Genomic DNA, 16,005 nt, shown 5'->3' with positions numbered 1-16,005 from the left:
ATGCTGCTATAGGCTTAGACTGACACACTGGGAGCCTGTCTCTCCCCTCTCTTCTCCCTCATCACTTACTTTAACTCTCTCCGTCCCATTAAAGTTACTAACCATAGACCTTCTGGGGTCCCTGAGCTCCCTTGTCTCGTAGGTTCCTCTGGATCTCTGCTGTAGATGTGCCAACTACTACTATCCGTCTCCCCACTATCATCTCTCTCTCTCTCTTCATCTCCCTCTATCCCTCTCTCCAACACAGTCTCAGCAGATGTGTGTCTAACATGAGTCTGGTCCTGCTGGAGGTTTCTGCCTGTTAAAGGAAGTTTGTCCTTGCCACTGTAACTTACTAAATGCTGTAAAGTGCTCTGCTCATGGTGGATTAAGATGAGATCAGACTGAGTCCTGTCTGGAAGATGGAACTGGATCTGATCCTGTCTTGATGTTGGGTCTTTGTTAATAATAGAACATAGAGTTCGGTCTAGACCTGCTCTGTTTGGAAAGAGTCTTCAGATAATGTTTGTTGTGATTTGGCGCTACATAAATAAAGATTAAATACATTCATCTAATAAACAAACTGAAGAAGCCTGCAGTGGGTTTTTTTTAATCACTCTCTAATGAAGGAGTCCGATCACTTTTATAGATTATTTTACTTCAAGAGGGAAATAAAAGAAGAAGTAATCTCATGATTCAGATTGAAGTTTGATGCTGGAGAAAGATTGATAAGATGCAGATTATCTTCAAAGTCAGTGGTGAAAGGACAGGATTGACTTGAAGGTCCCTGCTGTCATACGTACATACACGACAAACTGGGATATGAAGACAGAATTCACTACATAATCCACAAGCAGCATCATGAGAGCATGGGTCACGGTCATAGACTGTAAATAAAAATGGACAGCATTGCTCCGCCTCTTCCCGTTGTACAGTTCTGAAGCCAAAAAATCCCTCTCCTGGGCGCAGCCATTGTGCAGCCAGAGCCTGTGAAGCCTTTGTAATAAGCTCCGCCCTACAGCGTGACATCACAAGACGCTATGTGTCCTTTGAAGTTTCTCTCTACGGCGGCTGTGAATCACAGGAAACCCAGAAGTAAAACCCCGTTTTTTTAACTCTAATAACTAACGAAAAATAAACTTTTCAGAAAAAAGAGGCCTTGAACACAAAACAGTCAAATACTAACTACATATAACCACAGCATACGGATGTGAGAAACATTCGTACGACGTGTATTTATTTTTTAAAGTTTGACTGCTCCCCCATTCAAATGAATGGGAGAGACGGATTTTTTGACCTATACTGCAGCCAGCCACCAGGGGGCAGTCACACTGCTGAAAGCCTCCCCACCAGGGCCGTATCCGGCACGCTTGGTCACGGTCAGACGGTTATTTTGTTTGATAGAAAAATAGATGTGCAGTGTGAGAGAAAACAACCTGCCTGTTTCTGCCTTTCTGTCTCTTCTAAACCTTGTAATTGAAGCAGTTTTTGATCTCAAGTGTGCATTCATATTCAACACAAGTATGGTATAAAAATTCAAGTTCCCAGCGGTATCAGCTTTTAATAAGAACAATAAAAACAGTCCAGAAACCTTTGTGGTTTTCAGCCAAAGCAAGCGTGTACAGCAGTAGACCAGTGAACTTACAACACAATATGCAAATATGTATATACGTGAAAATAACAACTGAACCCGGGTTGGACAGAAGGTTTAATCAAACAGCTGAGGTCGACTTGTTTTACAGTTCAGAGGCCAATCTGTAACAATGATGCTCAGCACCCATGATGAAGCATCCATGTGAGGCAGAGGCCCGTAAAAATATAAAGTTATCAAAGAGAAACTGTCGGGTTAAAATCATAAACGTTGGTCCTCGCGTACAGCTCCGTGTGAAATGCTTGAACCAGCTTGAGACACAACTCAAATATCAAATAGATGCATCCAAATGTACAGTTTTATCAAACGGCTGGAAAAACATGTGCAGAACCCGTGATCACAGCTAAACAGAACTAATCTCAGGAAATAATGCGGTGAGAAAACTGGAACTGTCGCAGGAAGTTATTTGGAGCTAGGTGTGAAAAAACCTTGTACTTAAAACAAAACAGAACTGGTAAATTAAATCCCTGTTTCAAGCCACAGCCAGAGTGTGCCATGAGCCTGCACGGTGCTCAATCTCCAACCTCCCGAGGCAGCCAGGAAGAATACGTGATCAGTACATTCAGTTGATATCTCTTCAATAGATCGGCCTCTCACGGTGCAAATATCTGAAGTCCAAGAGGCCGAATGAAACCTTCAAGTTAGAAGTGAACGTCTGGTCCACTGATTTGCGCATCCTATCTTTAATAACATGTTAGAAAACGAGCAGATAACGGTAAGCATGATACTGCTGAAGAGTCCAGCTTAAAACAAACCTAAAAATGTCTTTAATGGTTAAAATGGCCGTCCAGGAGGTAAGGCCACTCGAGTCGGGATGGAAGCTCCGTCCCATTGGTCCAGGCTGGTCCGACGCCTGTGTCCTAAGTCAAAGTCAGAGATCTACTGACACCCTAAAGGTGGCTGTTTTACCATGAAACACATCACAGGTGTGCACATGTATACTGCAAAGACCCCCTGATGGGTCTGAGGTCCTGCACTTCAGCAGGTCAGTAGGAGCCACATCAGTAGTTCTTCGCATGTCCAAATCTTCTCTGCTACAAGCTGTGATTAAACTCCAAAAGTCTGGATGACCCACCCCCCTCTGCTGTCAGTCACACAGGTAGGACGAGCAGGGCTCCGTGGCTTACACATGTCCAGGTTGTGTTAGCTTATGTAACAGGCTGACATTGAAACAGGTCCTCTGACGGACTCGCACCAACTGTTGCAAATTACTGGAAAAGCAGTCAGCGAGAAGAAGGCGTCCATTGTACCATCAGTTACTTGGTGAGGTGACAGTCGCACAGCTCCTTGTAGATTCTCTTGCGTATTCGAGGCATGTCCTCCTGACTGAACTGCAGAGGCTGCCTTACAGAGAGACAGCGGCAGTACTGACGGACAGAGAAAGACAAGCAGTGAGGAAAACAGTCCCTTACCAGAGATAGTTTAGCATTAAATGTTGTAGCATTCCATTTGTGTAGGGAAAGTGAAGTCAATGAGGATGCAGATTGAAAATGTTTCATACAGTGAAGAGAGAGAGGCATTCTTGGCTCTGAGGTGAGGATGACAAAAAGAGAAAAGGGTGAACAAAGGAGATACAGACAGATGAAATAATGTCTCACCTCGAGGACAAAAACTCCACAGTCGCTGTCGTTTTTCTGCTGAGGAATCCCCTGAAGAGTCAATGAGTCACAGGCAGGCAGGGAGCCAGACAGAGGAGGACACAGAAATAACACTATTATAGAAGTCTGTATTCTTTATAGGCATTTAAAACATTCTTCAGTGATGTGCTCAAGTGTTCAAAGTGTTTCATCAACAGTTATTTAGTCTTTGTAAAGAACTTTGAATTCCCTCGTCTTCTGTTTAACATGAGAAAGTTGGCAATATACTGTTGAACTGGACTATTGTAAACTGAGGCAGTAAATATAAATGACCCATTGAGCTTCCACCAGATCGCCAGTCAGCTGGAGTCATGGGACCAAGGGTTTTCCCGTTGTAGGAGGATTCTCCTCCTTGTCCTCTCTTCATCAATGTTGTCTTTCTGGTCCTCTGAAAACCTCTGACCTGTTGACTGCAGGCCGCCCTCCTCTGAGAATGACCTTTTGTTGTCATAGTTAAGTTAAAAAGAATCTAACGATAACACAGAGTGTTTTATTCTGAAAATAAACCAGATGTTTTCATTTTGTTTTGGTGAAACCTGACTTCCTGTCCCGCTCCATCTTCTCTGTCGAGATTGATTCAACATGCTCCAGCATCACAACGGATCACAACAGAGCGGATCCAGTGGAAGTTAACACATTGACTACAATAGAAACCTATCAGATCCGCTGCTGTGACAGATCGGAGACGGATCGGACATGGATCTGGTGGGATTTGGTCAGGGTTTGGAGTTCTGAGTTACCTTGATGATGGTAATCTTCCAGCCTCTCTGGAAAGCGGTCTGTTTCTTCTCTCTGGCTTCAGACAGAAGGTACTTTAAGATGTTCTGATAGGGAACGACAAACACACACACAGACAGACAGACAGACAGACAGACAGACAGAGAGAGAGAACAGAGTTTTGCTATTATGAAAGAGGAACCAAGAAAACATGACGTGATGGCCACAACAAGGACTGTAGCCTGAGCATGAAGGGTGAAGGCTTAAACCCCCAGGCCAACCAGCGCCCGATCAATCCACTCATGTACCATCAAAGTATGATGTCGTTCAGATGTAGACTCATCATGAAAAATAACATGTTGTCCATGATTCAAAATCCATCATCTACAAAATTTGAGCTTAAATTTTAAGATGTCATCGGAGGTACTCACATCTGTGGTGTGTCTGAAGACGATGCCTTGGCTGTCGTAGTAACTGATGGTTTTGGTCGCCATTGTGACCGTAATGAGGGACCAGTGGATTTCTAAATGGATGGGAAACAGCAACAGCCACTTGGAGAACAGGTCAACCTGGGAACAGTTAACAGAAGGTCAGATTATCAGGGAAAGATTAAGGCAGATTTTCCAGCTTTTCTTTATGACTTTAGAGAATTATTAAAAACAAATGAAAACTGATCCAAGCTGCTGTCCTCCTCCTTACTTTCTTAGTCCACCTCTTCACTCCTTCATAACCCTTGGCCACCAGCTGCTTGTGGAAAAAACTGTTGAAGAAATGAACCTGAGAGAGAAAGAACAACATTTTAACACATGACACGGTCAGCATTCTAATATCTATTAATCAAATGAAAACCATCTCTAAGAATACAAATATCAGTCTTCATATTAGAGTCCTTCAAACACCGACTCTTACCTTGTGTTGAGTCGCCTCCATGATGAGCTCTCCATACATGTTGATTATCTGAACAGACAAAGAAAGACATTTAAGACTGTCCAACAAAGAGACAACACAAGTGATATTTCTATGCAGTTTCAGATAAAACCTTTTAAGACCTTGGACAGACTGCTGGCTTTTACTTTGACATATCTAGTTTGTGGCCAGGATGATTTTGTAAATGGACTCACAGCCACATTTGCAGATTGTTTTCAAATGAACCTCTGAAAGTATCTTGGTACAGTAATTTTATTTTATATTTATTTAATGTGTATTAATTTTTAAATGTATTTATTATGTATTAAAATATATATATATAATTTTATTTTTTGTTAATGATGTATTATTATTATTTTATATGTATTTATTATGCATTATTTGTTATGTATTTATCATATATTCTTTTTATGTATAACATATTTTTATTTATTTATTATGTGTTGTTGTTATTATACAGTTATTTAAATATCTATTTATCTTTATTATATCTTTCCATAAATCACACTTATAAGCCACATCATCACAGAGTAATTCAGCATGTCCACGAACACACAAACACACAAATACATAATATGTAAGACGTTCACTAACATCTAACTTCCTACACACACAAGATGTACCCAGTTACCCTGAACTCTCTAAATATTAGATTTCAGTGGCCTGTAGTCTTTGTAATGGTCTGCTCTCTTTTGTTATGTTAATGTATGTTGTTGTTTATATCTATGCTTTTATCCATAGACTGCATGATAAATAGACGTAGTATCTGTGACATCACCCATCTGTTTCTGAAACACTGTTTTGAAGCCAATCGTCGGTGGGTGCCATGTTGGAAATCGACCTGATTCTGTGGAGCTAGTGTGAGCCTCCTCACTAACAGCTACAGTGCTCCCACCTGTCAATCAAGTCAGCTGTGCCTCTCATAATGGAAAACTGGTAATCTTAATATCTTCTAAACTGCTGGGTTATGAAATAATTCACCCCTCGTACAGTGTGCATCGATAGAAAAATGATCTATTCAGACTAAAATCGTTTTTTGATCCAGGCTGTAAACATGTTTATTTCTGCTGTAAAGATCGTCTTCTTTGAATTAGTGTGTACAGTCATGGCCAAAAGTTTTGAGAATGACACAACTATTAATTTTCACAAAGTCTGCTGTTTCAGTTTTTAGAATGGCAATTTGCATATACTCCAGACTGTTATGAGGAGTGATCAGCTCAACTGCAATTAATTGCAAAGTCCCTCTTTGCCTTGAAAATGAACTTTATCACCAAAAACACATTTCCACTGCATTTCAGCCCTGCCACAAAAGGACCAGCTAACATCATTTCAATGACACACAGGTGTCACACACATTAACACAGGTGTGGGTGTTGATGAGGACAAGGCTGGCGATCAATCTGTCATGATTGAGTGACTGGACACTTTAAAAGGAAGATGGTGCATGACACCATTGTTCCTCATCTTTTAGCCATGGTTACCTGCAAGGAAACACGTGCAGCCATCATTGCATTGCACAAAAAGGGCCTAACAGGGAAGTTTATAGCAGCGAGTAAGATTGCACCTCAGTCAACCGTCTATCGAATTATCAAGAACTTCAAGGAGAGAGGTTCAATTGTTGCCAAACAGGCTCCAGGGCGCCCAAGAAAGTCCAGCAAGCGCCAGGACCGTCTCCTGAAGGTGTTACAGCTGCGGGATCGGGCCACCACCAGTGCAGAGCTTGCTCAGGAATGGCAGGAGGCAGGTGTGAGTGCATCTGCACGCACAGTGAGGCGAAGACTTTTGGAGGAAGGCCTGGTGTCAAGGAGGGCAGCAAAGAAGCCACTTCTCTCCAGTAAAAACATCAGGGACAGACTGATATTCTGCAGAAGGTACAGGGACTGGACTGCTGAGGACTGGGGTAAAGTCATTTTCTCTGATGAATCCCCTTTCCCATTGTTTGGGGCATCTGGAGGAAGGCTTGTTCGGAGAAGATGAGGTGAGCGCTACCATCAGTCCTGTCTCTTGTCAACAGTGAAGCATCCTGAGACCATTCATGTGTGGGGTTGCTTTTCGGTCAAGGGAGTGGGCTCTCTCACAATCTTGCCTAAAAACACAGCCATGAATAAAGAATGGTACCAGAACGTCCTCCGAGAGCAACTTCTCCCAACCATCCAAGGGCAGTTTGGTGATGAAGAATGCCTTTTCCAGCATGATGGAGCACCTTGCCATAAAGCAAAAGTCATAACAAAATGGCTCGGGGAACAAAACATTAAGATTTTGGGCCCTTGGCCAGGAAACTCCCCAGATCTTAATCCCATTGAGAACTTGTGGTCAATCCTCAAGAGGCGGGTGGACAATCAAAAACCCACAAATTCTGACAAACTCCAAGCATTGATTACGCAAGAATGGACTGCCATCAGTCAGGATTTGGTCCAGAAGTTGATTGACAGCATGCCAGGGAGAATTGCAGAGGTCTTGAAAAAGAAGGGTCAACACTGCAAATATTGACTTATTGCATGAATTCTGTGTAATTCTCAATAAAAGCTTTTGATACTTCTGAAATGCTTCTAATTGTATTTCATTATACCATAGAAACATCTGACAAAAACACCTAAAAACCCTGAAGCAGCAGACTTTGTGAAAATGTAATATTTGTGTCATTCTCAAAACTTTTGGCCATGACTGTATGTGGTTTCTGTTTCTTCCTGAGCCAGCCTCATGTGGACACTCGAGGAACTTCTTTCACGTCTCCTCACCTGGTCATTGAGCCAGTTCTGTTCCTCCAGCGTGCCGAGGTCCTCCAGGCTCAGAGTGTGTTTGTTATATGTCACCATGAAGCCTGCGACAGGAGCGGAGGCCAACGCTGCCCTGTATCGACTCATCTCCCCTTTGATGTCCAGTCCCCTTCGAAAAACAAAACATCAAGAAGAGAAATTTTATGCAAACGCCTGAAGGGTTTCTCATATCTTCAGAGGAGAGAGGAAGAATACGACAGGCTCAGATAAGGAGAGAGACGCCACAAGGTCAGAGATTAAAAATAACTTCCTGGAAAAACAAGAAGGAGAAAAAAAGCTGGAGTGTTCCTCTGCTCCTGAACTGGTCCCTCTGAAAACACTCAGCTGACCGGACGTGTTTTATTACATTATGTGTCATCATGTTCTCATCTTCTAAGAATGACGTAAGCTTATTAATCTGCAACTCAACCTCAAGGATACACAAATAAAGAAAGCTTTCATATTCAGTGCAAAGAGTTTTTGGTTTATTGTCCCTGCTTTATTGTTTTGCAGCAGAAGCAGAAAGCATTCAGAGCTTCTTCAAGATTTAAGGCAGTTTGTGTTTTTGTGAGTGTGCTTGTTCTTACCTGTTGCCGAGGTCACAGTTGCCTTTCTTCTTCAGGTATTCGAGGACATCGGCCTCACTGAGAGGAATGAAACCACCGTACTTAATGTAGAAGCTCTCCAGGAACTCTGAAAGGAAGAGAAGGGAATAAAAATCACTGAATCATCTGATCTCAAGATAAACAACTGAGACATGTTGTTTTGGAGAGATCTGATCCATTTTATTCATGAAATTTAAACCCACAGTGTTTCTAAAATGAATGCCTGTGTGCTTATAAACTCCAGCACTGCTACACGTCAGAGGAGTCACAAAGTCATCACACACAGCTGATATTTGAATAACCTTGACAACCCTAAAGTAGAATGGTTTCTGTTTGTTTGTGTAAAAGCTGCGGCTGCATGCCCACAAGTGCTGAAGACAACATGATACTGTCTCAGAGGAAAGACACAACTTCAGTAAAAGAGGAGTGCGAGCATGAATGAGACTCATGTTGTCTTTTTAAAGTGAAAAAACACATTTCTGTTTCATTCTGAGGAGAGAGTGACAGGGAGATCAAAAACTGGCCTGTGCTACGCCACTCTGCAGCTTGTGGCCTGCTGCGCCACACCGCTCCAAAAACAGCACCAGGAGCCGTTCTCTACCAACATGTCAGGAACTCAGCTGTGTTTCTTGTGATCAGTGTTCCAACAGTCTTACATTCTCATTTGATGATACATCTTTTTTTTAAACTGTCAAATATCATCTTTGACTATGCTTCTCAAAAATCCTTTTCCAACCGTCTTGAAATCCTGTCTATTCAAACACATACATATGATTTGTGATGTAGACTTAAAGGATCAGAGTCATCTCAAGAGCAGTGTTAGTCAATCTGCCGCACAAGAAAAAGGAAGCTGACTAATATAGCTTCTCTATTATCATTGAGTTCTCCTTTTTTCAACGAAGTGTGGTTGAGAGGAAATATATATATGCTAAATATACACTACCAGTCAAAAGTTTGGACACACCTTCTCATTCAATGGCTTTTATTTATTTTAATTATTTTTGACACTGGAGATTAATACTGAAGTAATCTGGTTTTTACCATAATCTGGATTACAACAGTAGTCAAATAGGGCTATCCATTGTGTACTAACCCTACCTCTGAACAACACAACTGATGGTCTCAAACACATTAAGAAGGCAAGTCATTCTACAAATGAACTCTTGACAAGGCTCATGTTCATTAGAAACCATTCCAGGAGACCACTTCATGAAGCAGACTGAGAGAATACCAAGAGTGTGCAAAGCTGTCATGAAGGAAAAAGGGGTCTACTTTACAGAATCTAAAATATAAAACAGATTCTGCTTTGTTGAACACTTTGTTGTTCATTCAATAATTCCATATATGTTCTTTCATAGTTTAGATGTCTTCAGTATTAATCTACAGTGTTTACAATCATTACAATAAATACAAACCCTTGGATGAGAAGGTGTTTACAAACTTTTGACTGGTAGTGTATGCTAGATGTACTTAGAAGCCAATTAAGTGCAGTATTGATTATTTATTTCAATGAAAATAATTTAGTCTAAAGTTTGTGTTTGAATAGACTGGATTTCAAAACGGCTGGAAAATGATTTTTCAGAAGTGTAGTCAAAAGACAATTTTTGTCTTCAAAGCAAAGTTATCAAACATGTTGATGTAAGATGACTTTAAGACCCATCACAAGAGAAGTTGCCACTAGCTATGGAGTGGCATGGCTTCGGTCACTTTTCCATCTCTGCGCTGCTGGCCTGATGATGCTGATCAAACTCTGTTATGAAAACAAGTCGTTAAAAAGGATGTTTCTAAGAGACTCATTTCTTTTAGTCACTTAAATTAAATTTAAATTCCAGCTAAGCAACTAGTCCCAAGTCTAAACAGAGGAAATGATTTAACACAGCTAAACATGAGATCAAAGAGTGTGCAGGTAAGCTGTGTCAAAGTAGTTTGCTGAGGGCTGTGACCATTAGCAGAGCTAGCACCACAAAGTCTTAAGACCTCAGGTTAACGTCCACATGCCTGTGCTGGTTATGCATTACCAGATGAGTTGTGGTGTGACAGTTTAACCAGACACAGCCTCCATACAACTAGGGTTGCAAAGGGGTGGAAAGTTTCCGGTAAATTTCCATGGGGAGTTAAGCTGGGGAGTTTTGGAAATATTCCAAATTGGAAACTTTCCATGGAATTATGGGAATTTATAGGAATTAAGGGTAATTTAATAGAAAGGTATCGTATCCAAGCATAAATATTTGTTTTGTTATAAGCAGACATCCATCCAAAATAGAAATCATCTGTGCTTCATATGATGGAGGAATAGCAGAGATATTCAACTGCACTTCCATGAAATCTGGTTGTTTTAGTCAGGATTATTAAGTTCCCTATTACTATAACTAGCATGAATTTGAATGTAGCATTTCCTCATGACTCCGTCTAGCTCAACGTGTTCACCAATCGGCTCGTCATCCTCTGATCCGGACTACAGTCCTGAGCAAAGCTCCTCATCGGGTCAGAGGGGACAGGCCCGAGGTCGAGCGAGAGGGGCAGTCAGTAGAGTCAGGGGAAGCAGAGGCAGGAGACGGGGACTCAGAGTGCACGCTAGGAAATGTACGCGCAGGAGGCGGGCAGAACGGCAGGACGGGATTTGAATGGTTCAAAATTTTGGGACCCAAAAACGGTGATTGGTTGGTTTTTTCCCAGGTTTACTCCGGCTGTAGATAGCAGCTTTTCTTACCTCTTTTTTAAGAACACATTATGTATTGATTGCCATCAGGACATAAAGATCATTTTAACCAGTATAACAAAAAGTGGATCTAAATCTGATTACCAACCCCAGCTTTAAGAGCCAACTTTCAATCTAGTAAATTCCTGGTTTATTCCCATGGAAAGTTTCCAACTTTGAAAAATCCTGGAATTTTAAAACCCTACTAACAACTTTTATCTCCATACTAGATCAAAATACTGCTGTGCTACTAGATGCCATCTGTCATCTGAGCTTGTTTATATCAGGCGGGAGGCGGGGCTACAACTTAGACCCAACACACTACCAGCATTCAGGCCTACAATGTTCAAGATAATAATCTGATTAACTGACAAGTCTGGTGACAACTAGATGTTTAGTCGACTAAATGCAAATATCTCGATTTAAAAGTTGTTTTTGTTTTTTAATAATCAAGCATCTTCTCTACATAAGAAGTGCTTTATTCCTCATTTCACGACCACGACATTAAAGCAAAAGCAAAAAAATGTGGGTACACCTGTTGACAAAAATGTCTTGTGAACTATTTTATAAAATTTGTTTGTAAAAATTAAAAAATAAGAACAAAAAGAAAAAAATACCCCCAAAAACTCTCACATATGGAATCACAACAGTTTCGAGTCTTTGTGGAGAGGAAGCATGTTTTCTGGATGTCATGTCACATGACACATAAAGCTATCCTCCGCTCTTAGCCCTAAGGTCATGCATCAAAAGATCAAACATTAACCATATATCATTTTAACAAGTTAAGATGTTGGGAGGGAGTTCATCTCAAAACATGTCTTACCGTGGATCGTATGAATCAGCTGCTCTCGCTTTTCTTCATCCTGTGTCTTTCCATCCCCCTCCGGTCTAGACGCCTCCTCCATCCCCTCCTTCTTCTCCCAGGTTCCGGTCTGACAGTAGAGCCAGTGGTCTCTTAATGCCCAGCGGTGCTGCTCGCCGTCTATTGTGATAGGACCCTGGCACTGAGGAACAACCTTTAATGGATGAGAAGTTTCCACCTCCATTAACGTGGTGCTGTGGTCCTCATTTGTGGCATCTCCATTGGACAGAGTTAATGCTACAGATCCTAAGTCTGTTTGGTCAGGAGTCTGGTCCACCTGCATCTCAGAGTCCAGGTCCAGAGGAGACTCTGAGTGCTGTGAGATAGACAGTACTCCGTTTTCCATTTCTCTCACGGTGATGTTGCCATCCCTCGCCTCCTCTTCAGGCTCAGAGTCAGAGAGGTTAACAGTTTCTCCGTTTCCAAGAGGAGAATTCGTTGTGATGAGGTCAAGCTGTCCTCCGTGATCCTTCTCTGCGACTTTAATTTTCACCTGCCTCGGTATCAGCATTGATCGAGGTATGGCAAACGATTGGTTAGTGATGGCAAACCCACCTAAACCTTCCCTCTTTATCCCGCCTTCTACTTCGATTTTGAAAGCAGACGAGGCTCCCCATGGTCCCCTCCATCCTCTACCTCGAACTCCTGTCGCTCCCCTGCCAGCCACTCCTGAAAATCTCACCTCCACATCCCTGCTATCGCCACCTGCTTTCCCTCCTGCACCAGCTGACCCTGACCCTTCTTTTGAAAACTCCTCCTTTTTCGGTGCATCCACTTTCACTTGAGCAGAAAAGTTCCTTGTTGGTTCCACCTGCTGTGACAATGTGACAGGGAGAGCAACAGGTGTTTGTGCCTGACTGTCCGCCTCTACTGGAGTCCTTTGCAACTCCTCATATTTGTCAACTTCCTCCTCTGCCTCCTCCACCTTCTCATTGGTCAAATCCAAACTGTTGCTTTTTGTCAGCAGGCTGCCAACTTTTCGTTTCGGGGTGTCCCACTCGTCACCATAAGTACCCCTTCCCTTTCCCCTCGCTCTCCCTCTTCCTCTCCCCCTCCCTCTGCCTGATATACCATCATTATGTCCTTTGCCGTTGGGGCCACAGCAGTCGCAGGCCTTAGGAGTCCTCTTCCTGCCAGATGTGCGGCCATTTGCCAGACCTCGAACAGGGGTCTGAGTCTGCGTCAAAGTCCTAGCCGAAGCCGGGCTCGAGTTAGTTATTGCTTGAGCGGGGGTTACAACAGGAGGCTCTGCATCTGCAGGAGTCGGAGTGGAGGGCTGGGTTAAATCAGAGTTGGAGGTGAGATCTGTTGCGAGGAGTTTGGCAGGAGCTGGGGTGAGGTCCAGATCTGTTGTATCTCCAGGAGGGGGCACGAGAGGAACCAGACTGGGTGCTGTAGCAGAGACAGTTAAATGGGGTGAAGCTGATGGTGTTGTTTTCATTGGGGATGCAGAGCCGCTGTGAACCATGACGTCCTCCTGTGGCTCTTCAACCCCATCCCCAACACCTCCTCTCCTCACTCCTGACCTCTCCTCGTCTGTGATCCTCTGAAGTCTTGATGAAGTTTCTTCTTTCCAACTTTTGATATCCTGACACTTCCCCCCACAGTTCTTCAGTGACGGTGAAGTCGTTCTTATGCTTTTATCACCAGAGCAGGAGAAACAGCAGACAAGAACGTAGCAGGTATTTAGCAGTCCTCAGTGAAGGGGGGCCTCTGTATGGGATATAAACAGAATATGTTATAGAGCATGGAGGAAACAATGGGGAGTGAGAATACAGAGAAGAGAACAAGGAGAAGTGGTGCTAACTTTCACCCAGCACAGCATCGTCTTTGAAGCCGTGGGTGTTTCCCTATTCCAAAACCCACTTTTTCCTACTGGCACGTGGTCGGGTGACTTTCACCCGGCAATACTGACTTTTTGTTTCTGTCTCCTGCAGCTGTTTGTGTGTCAAGGAGACTGTGCCAAATGTCCCAGGAATGGGTGGACCGAACACCAAGTTTCCAGTTTCATCATTTTTTATTTAGGAAGTTTTGGTCTTGAATTCAAATTATTCAGTAATTTTGGAGCTTTTTTACAGGGTCCCCCCATGATACATTGTTTTCATTTTGTTAGACATGGCACAGTTGAAAATAAAAGAACACTACTCTGATTTGTCATATAGTGTCATATTTGATGACAAGTCCTTTTTATTGGGTATATAATATCGGGTTAAAAACACCCAGCATTAGTGATGGTGTTGCTAATTTTAGCGATCATTTTATATTAATGTCCAATTCATGATTTAGCGCCCTCACTCTTTAAAATGAGCTGCTGCCGCCTGCCTGAGCTGGGACACTCTTGCACCAAACATTTTTAATCTCAATGAAGCTTTTCCTGATTGAATCGATTTTTAATAAAAATAAAAGAAATGTAAGCAAATTATTCATGCTCAATATTTAGATTTCACAGCTTTTATAATAAAAATTATAGCATAAAAAAATAGACTAAAAAGAAGACAGGACAAAATGTTTGACACGCAATCTGTTCTAAAAGATGGGTTAAGAACAAATCTAACATGAGAAATAAAAGTGCCCCGTCCCGTCACATCCCTGTGCCTGGTTTGTCAGTCATATCAAAGGATAATTTCACACGTTGAGAAAGTAATAAGATGTTAGTCACGTTCAGGTCCATGTGGGAATAATAACAGTCAAGTTAAAGCCAAAAACAGTTTCAATCTTAACACTGAAAGGATTGTCCTTCGCCTGCTGATGATCCTCTCTGGAGCACAGTGTCATGTTAATTCAATAAGCCACTGCCTTTGAGAGGGAGGTCAGGTTTCCTTCTCACTATTATGCATGTTTACCCACAGTGATAGCTAATCCTTATTCTGCTGGGAGGACACTGGAAGTCTGAAGACGAAACCAGCAACTACAGTAATCTAATCTTAATCTGTCTCTTATCTTCATCTTAAAATACAAATATATCACATGACCAATTTGTGTGAGATCGAACTAAGACACTTGTTGATACATATATCACGACTATTTAAGAACTACTTGACATTATTGTCTCTTTTTGGTTTACAATAACATTAATGTCGCCTTTGTGGTGGGATTTAGTCAGGATACAATTGTCGATTAGCTGATGTTAGCAGCCTAGCAACGACGTTTGGCATTAAATTGTGCTGCAAATGCATGCAAATAATTCATCATTGAAAGCTTTGCAAAACAGCAGCACCATCACTAGCATCTTCTGGATTTCCTAGTTGCAAAGTTAGATGAAAGTACGTGGACTGGGGTGATTTGTCGTTCCGTACCATTCAACTGGACGACACCCAAACGCAAGGAATCAAATGCATTATATGTACGCATTACAAGACGACACACTGTGTAATTTGTCGTAGTCTTGTAAAGTTCTGCATTGGTAAGTCATTTCACTGAAGCTAGCTAAGTTAGCTAGCTGCCAAAACACAGGCGAAAACACAAAGCAGCGACAGAACACATTTCCTCCATTTTCAGTAGGAAGTTGGAGACGTTTAAAGGCACAAAAGGAGCAGCGAGTAAGCCATTTAAGTTATTCGGGTAATAGGCCAAAAGTCATAATGAAAAGTACAAGGAAACGTCATGATACAGTACCTCTTCTGTGAAATAACAAACTGAGTTTCGTCTCTAACCACGATTTGAAGAAACAACAATCCAAGCTGTGGTCGCTTATTGATGACGTCACTGCGCCCAGTCTCGGGCTCGGGTCATCTTCGGTTGCGTCCGGATTCTCCCCCGAAGTAACCTTCAAACCAAACTCCTGCTGGATTTGCAGTCAAGAAAAAATAAAATGATAATAGTAAAACAAAATAATAATAATAAATTAATAATAATAATAATAATTATAATAATTATAATAATCATAATCATAATCATAATAAAAAAATAATAATAATAATAACAATAATAAAATAAATAATAAATAAATAAATAAAAGAAAAAATAATAATAATAACAATAATAAAATAAATAATAAACAAATAAATAAAAGAAAAAAAACAATAAATCAATAAATCAATACATTAAAAAAATAATAATAATAGTAATGATAATAATAAGAAAAAATAAATCAATAATAATAATAATAATAATAATAATAATAAAATAATAAATAAATAAATAATAATAATAACAATACTAATAACAATAATA

At 41.3% G+C, this 16,005-nt stretch overlaps 1 protein-coding gene across 1 annotated transcript; it reads right to left on the bottom strand.

The window, feature by feature from the left end:
* Window positions 1–1,514: 1,514 nt before the first annotated feature.
* Window positions 1,515–15,578, bottom strand: senp5 (SUMO specific peptidase 5). The gene is made up of 10 exons (XM_034707465.1): window positions 15,448–15,578; window positions 11,794–13,545; window positions 8,255–8,360; window positions 7,650–7,797; window positions 4,894–4,941; window positions 4,684–4,761; window positions 4,416–4,553; window positions 4,008–4,091; window positions 3,229–3,279; window positions 1,515–2,997 (listed from the first exon to the last, which is right to left on the bottom strand). Exons 2-10 carry the CDS (start codon window positions 13,298–13,300, stop codon window positions 2,887–2,889), a joined length of 2,271 nt encoding a protein of 756 aa, XP_034563356.1. The 5' UTR covers window positions 13,301–13,545; window positions 15,448–15,578; the 3' UTR covers window positions 1,515–2,886.
* Window positions 15,579–16,005: the final 427 nt, after the last annotated feature.

This window comes from Notolabrus celidotus, chromosome 2, assembly GCF_009762535.1.
Source record: "Notolabrus celidotus isolate fNotCel1 chromosome 2, fNotCel1.pri, whole genome shotgun sequence".
Classification (NCBI taxonomy): Eukaryota; Metazoa; Chordata; class Actinopteri; order Labriformes; family Labridae; genus Notolabrus; species Notolabrus celidotus.
This window is presented reverse-complemented; position numbering and strand designations above follow the sequence as displayed.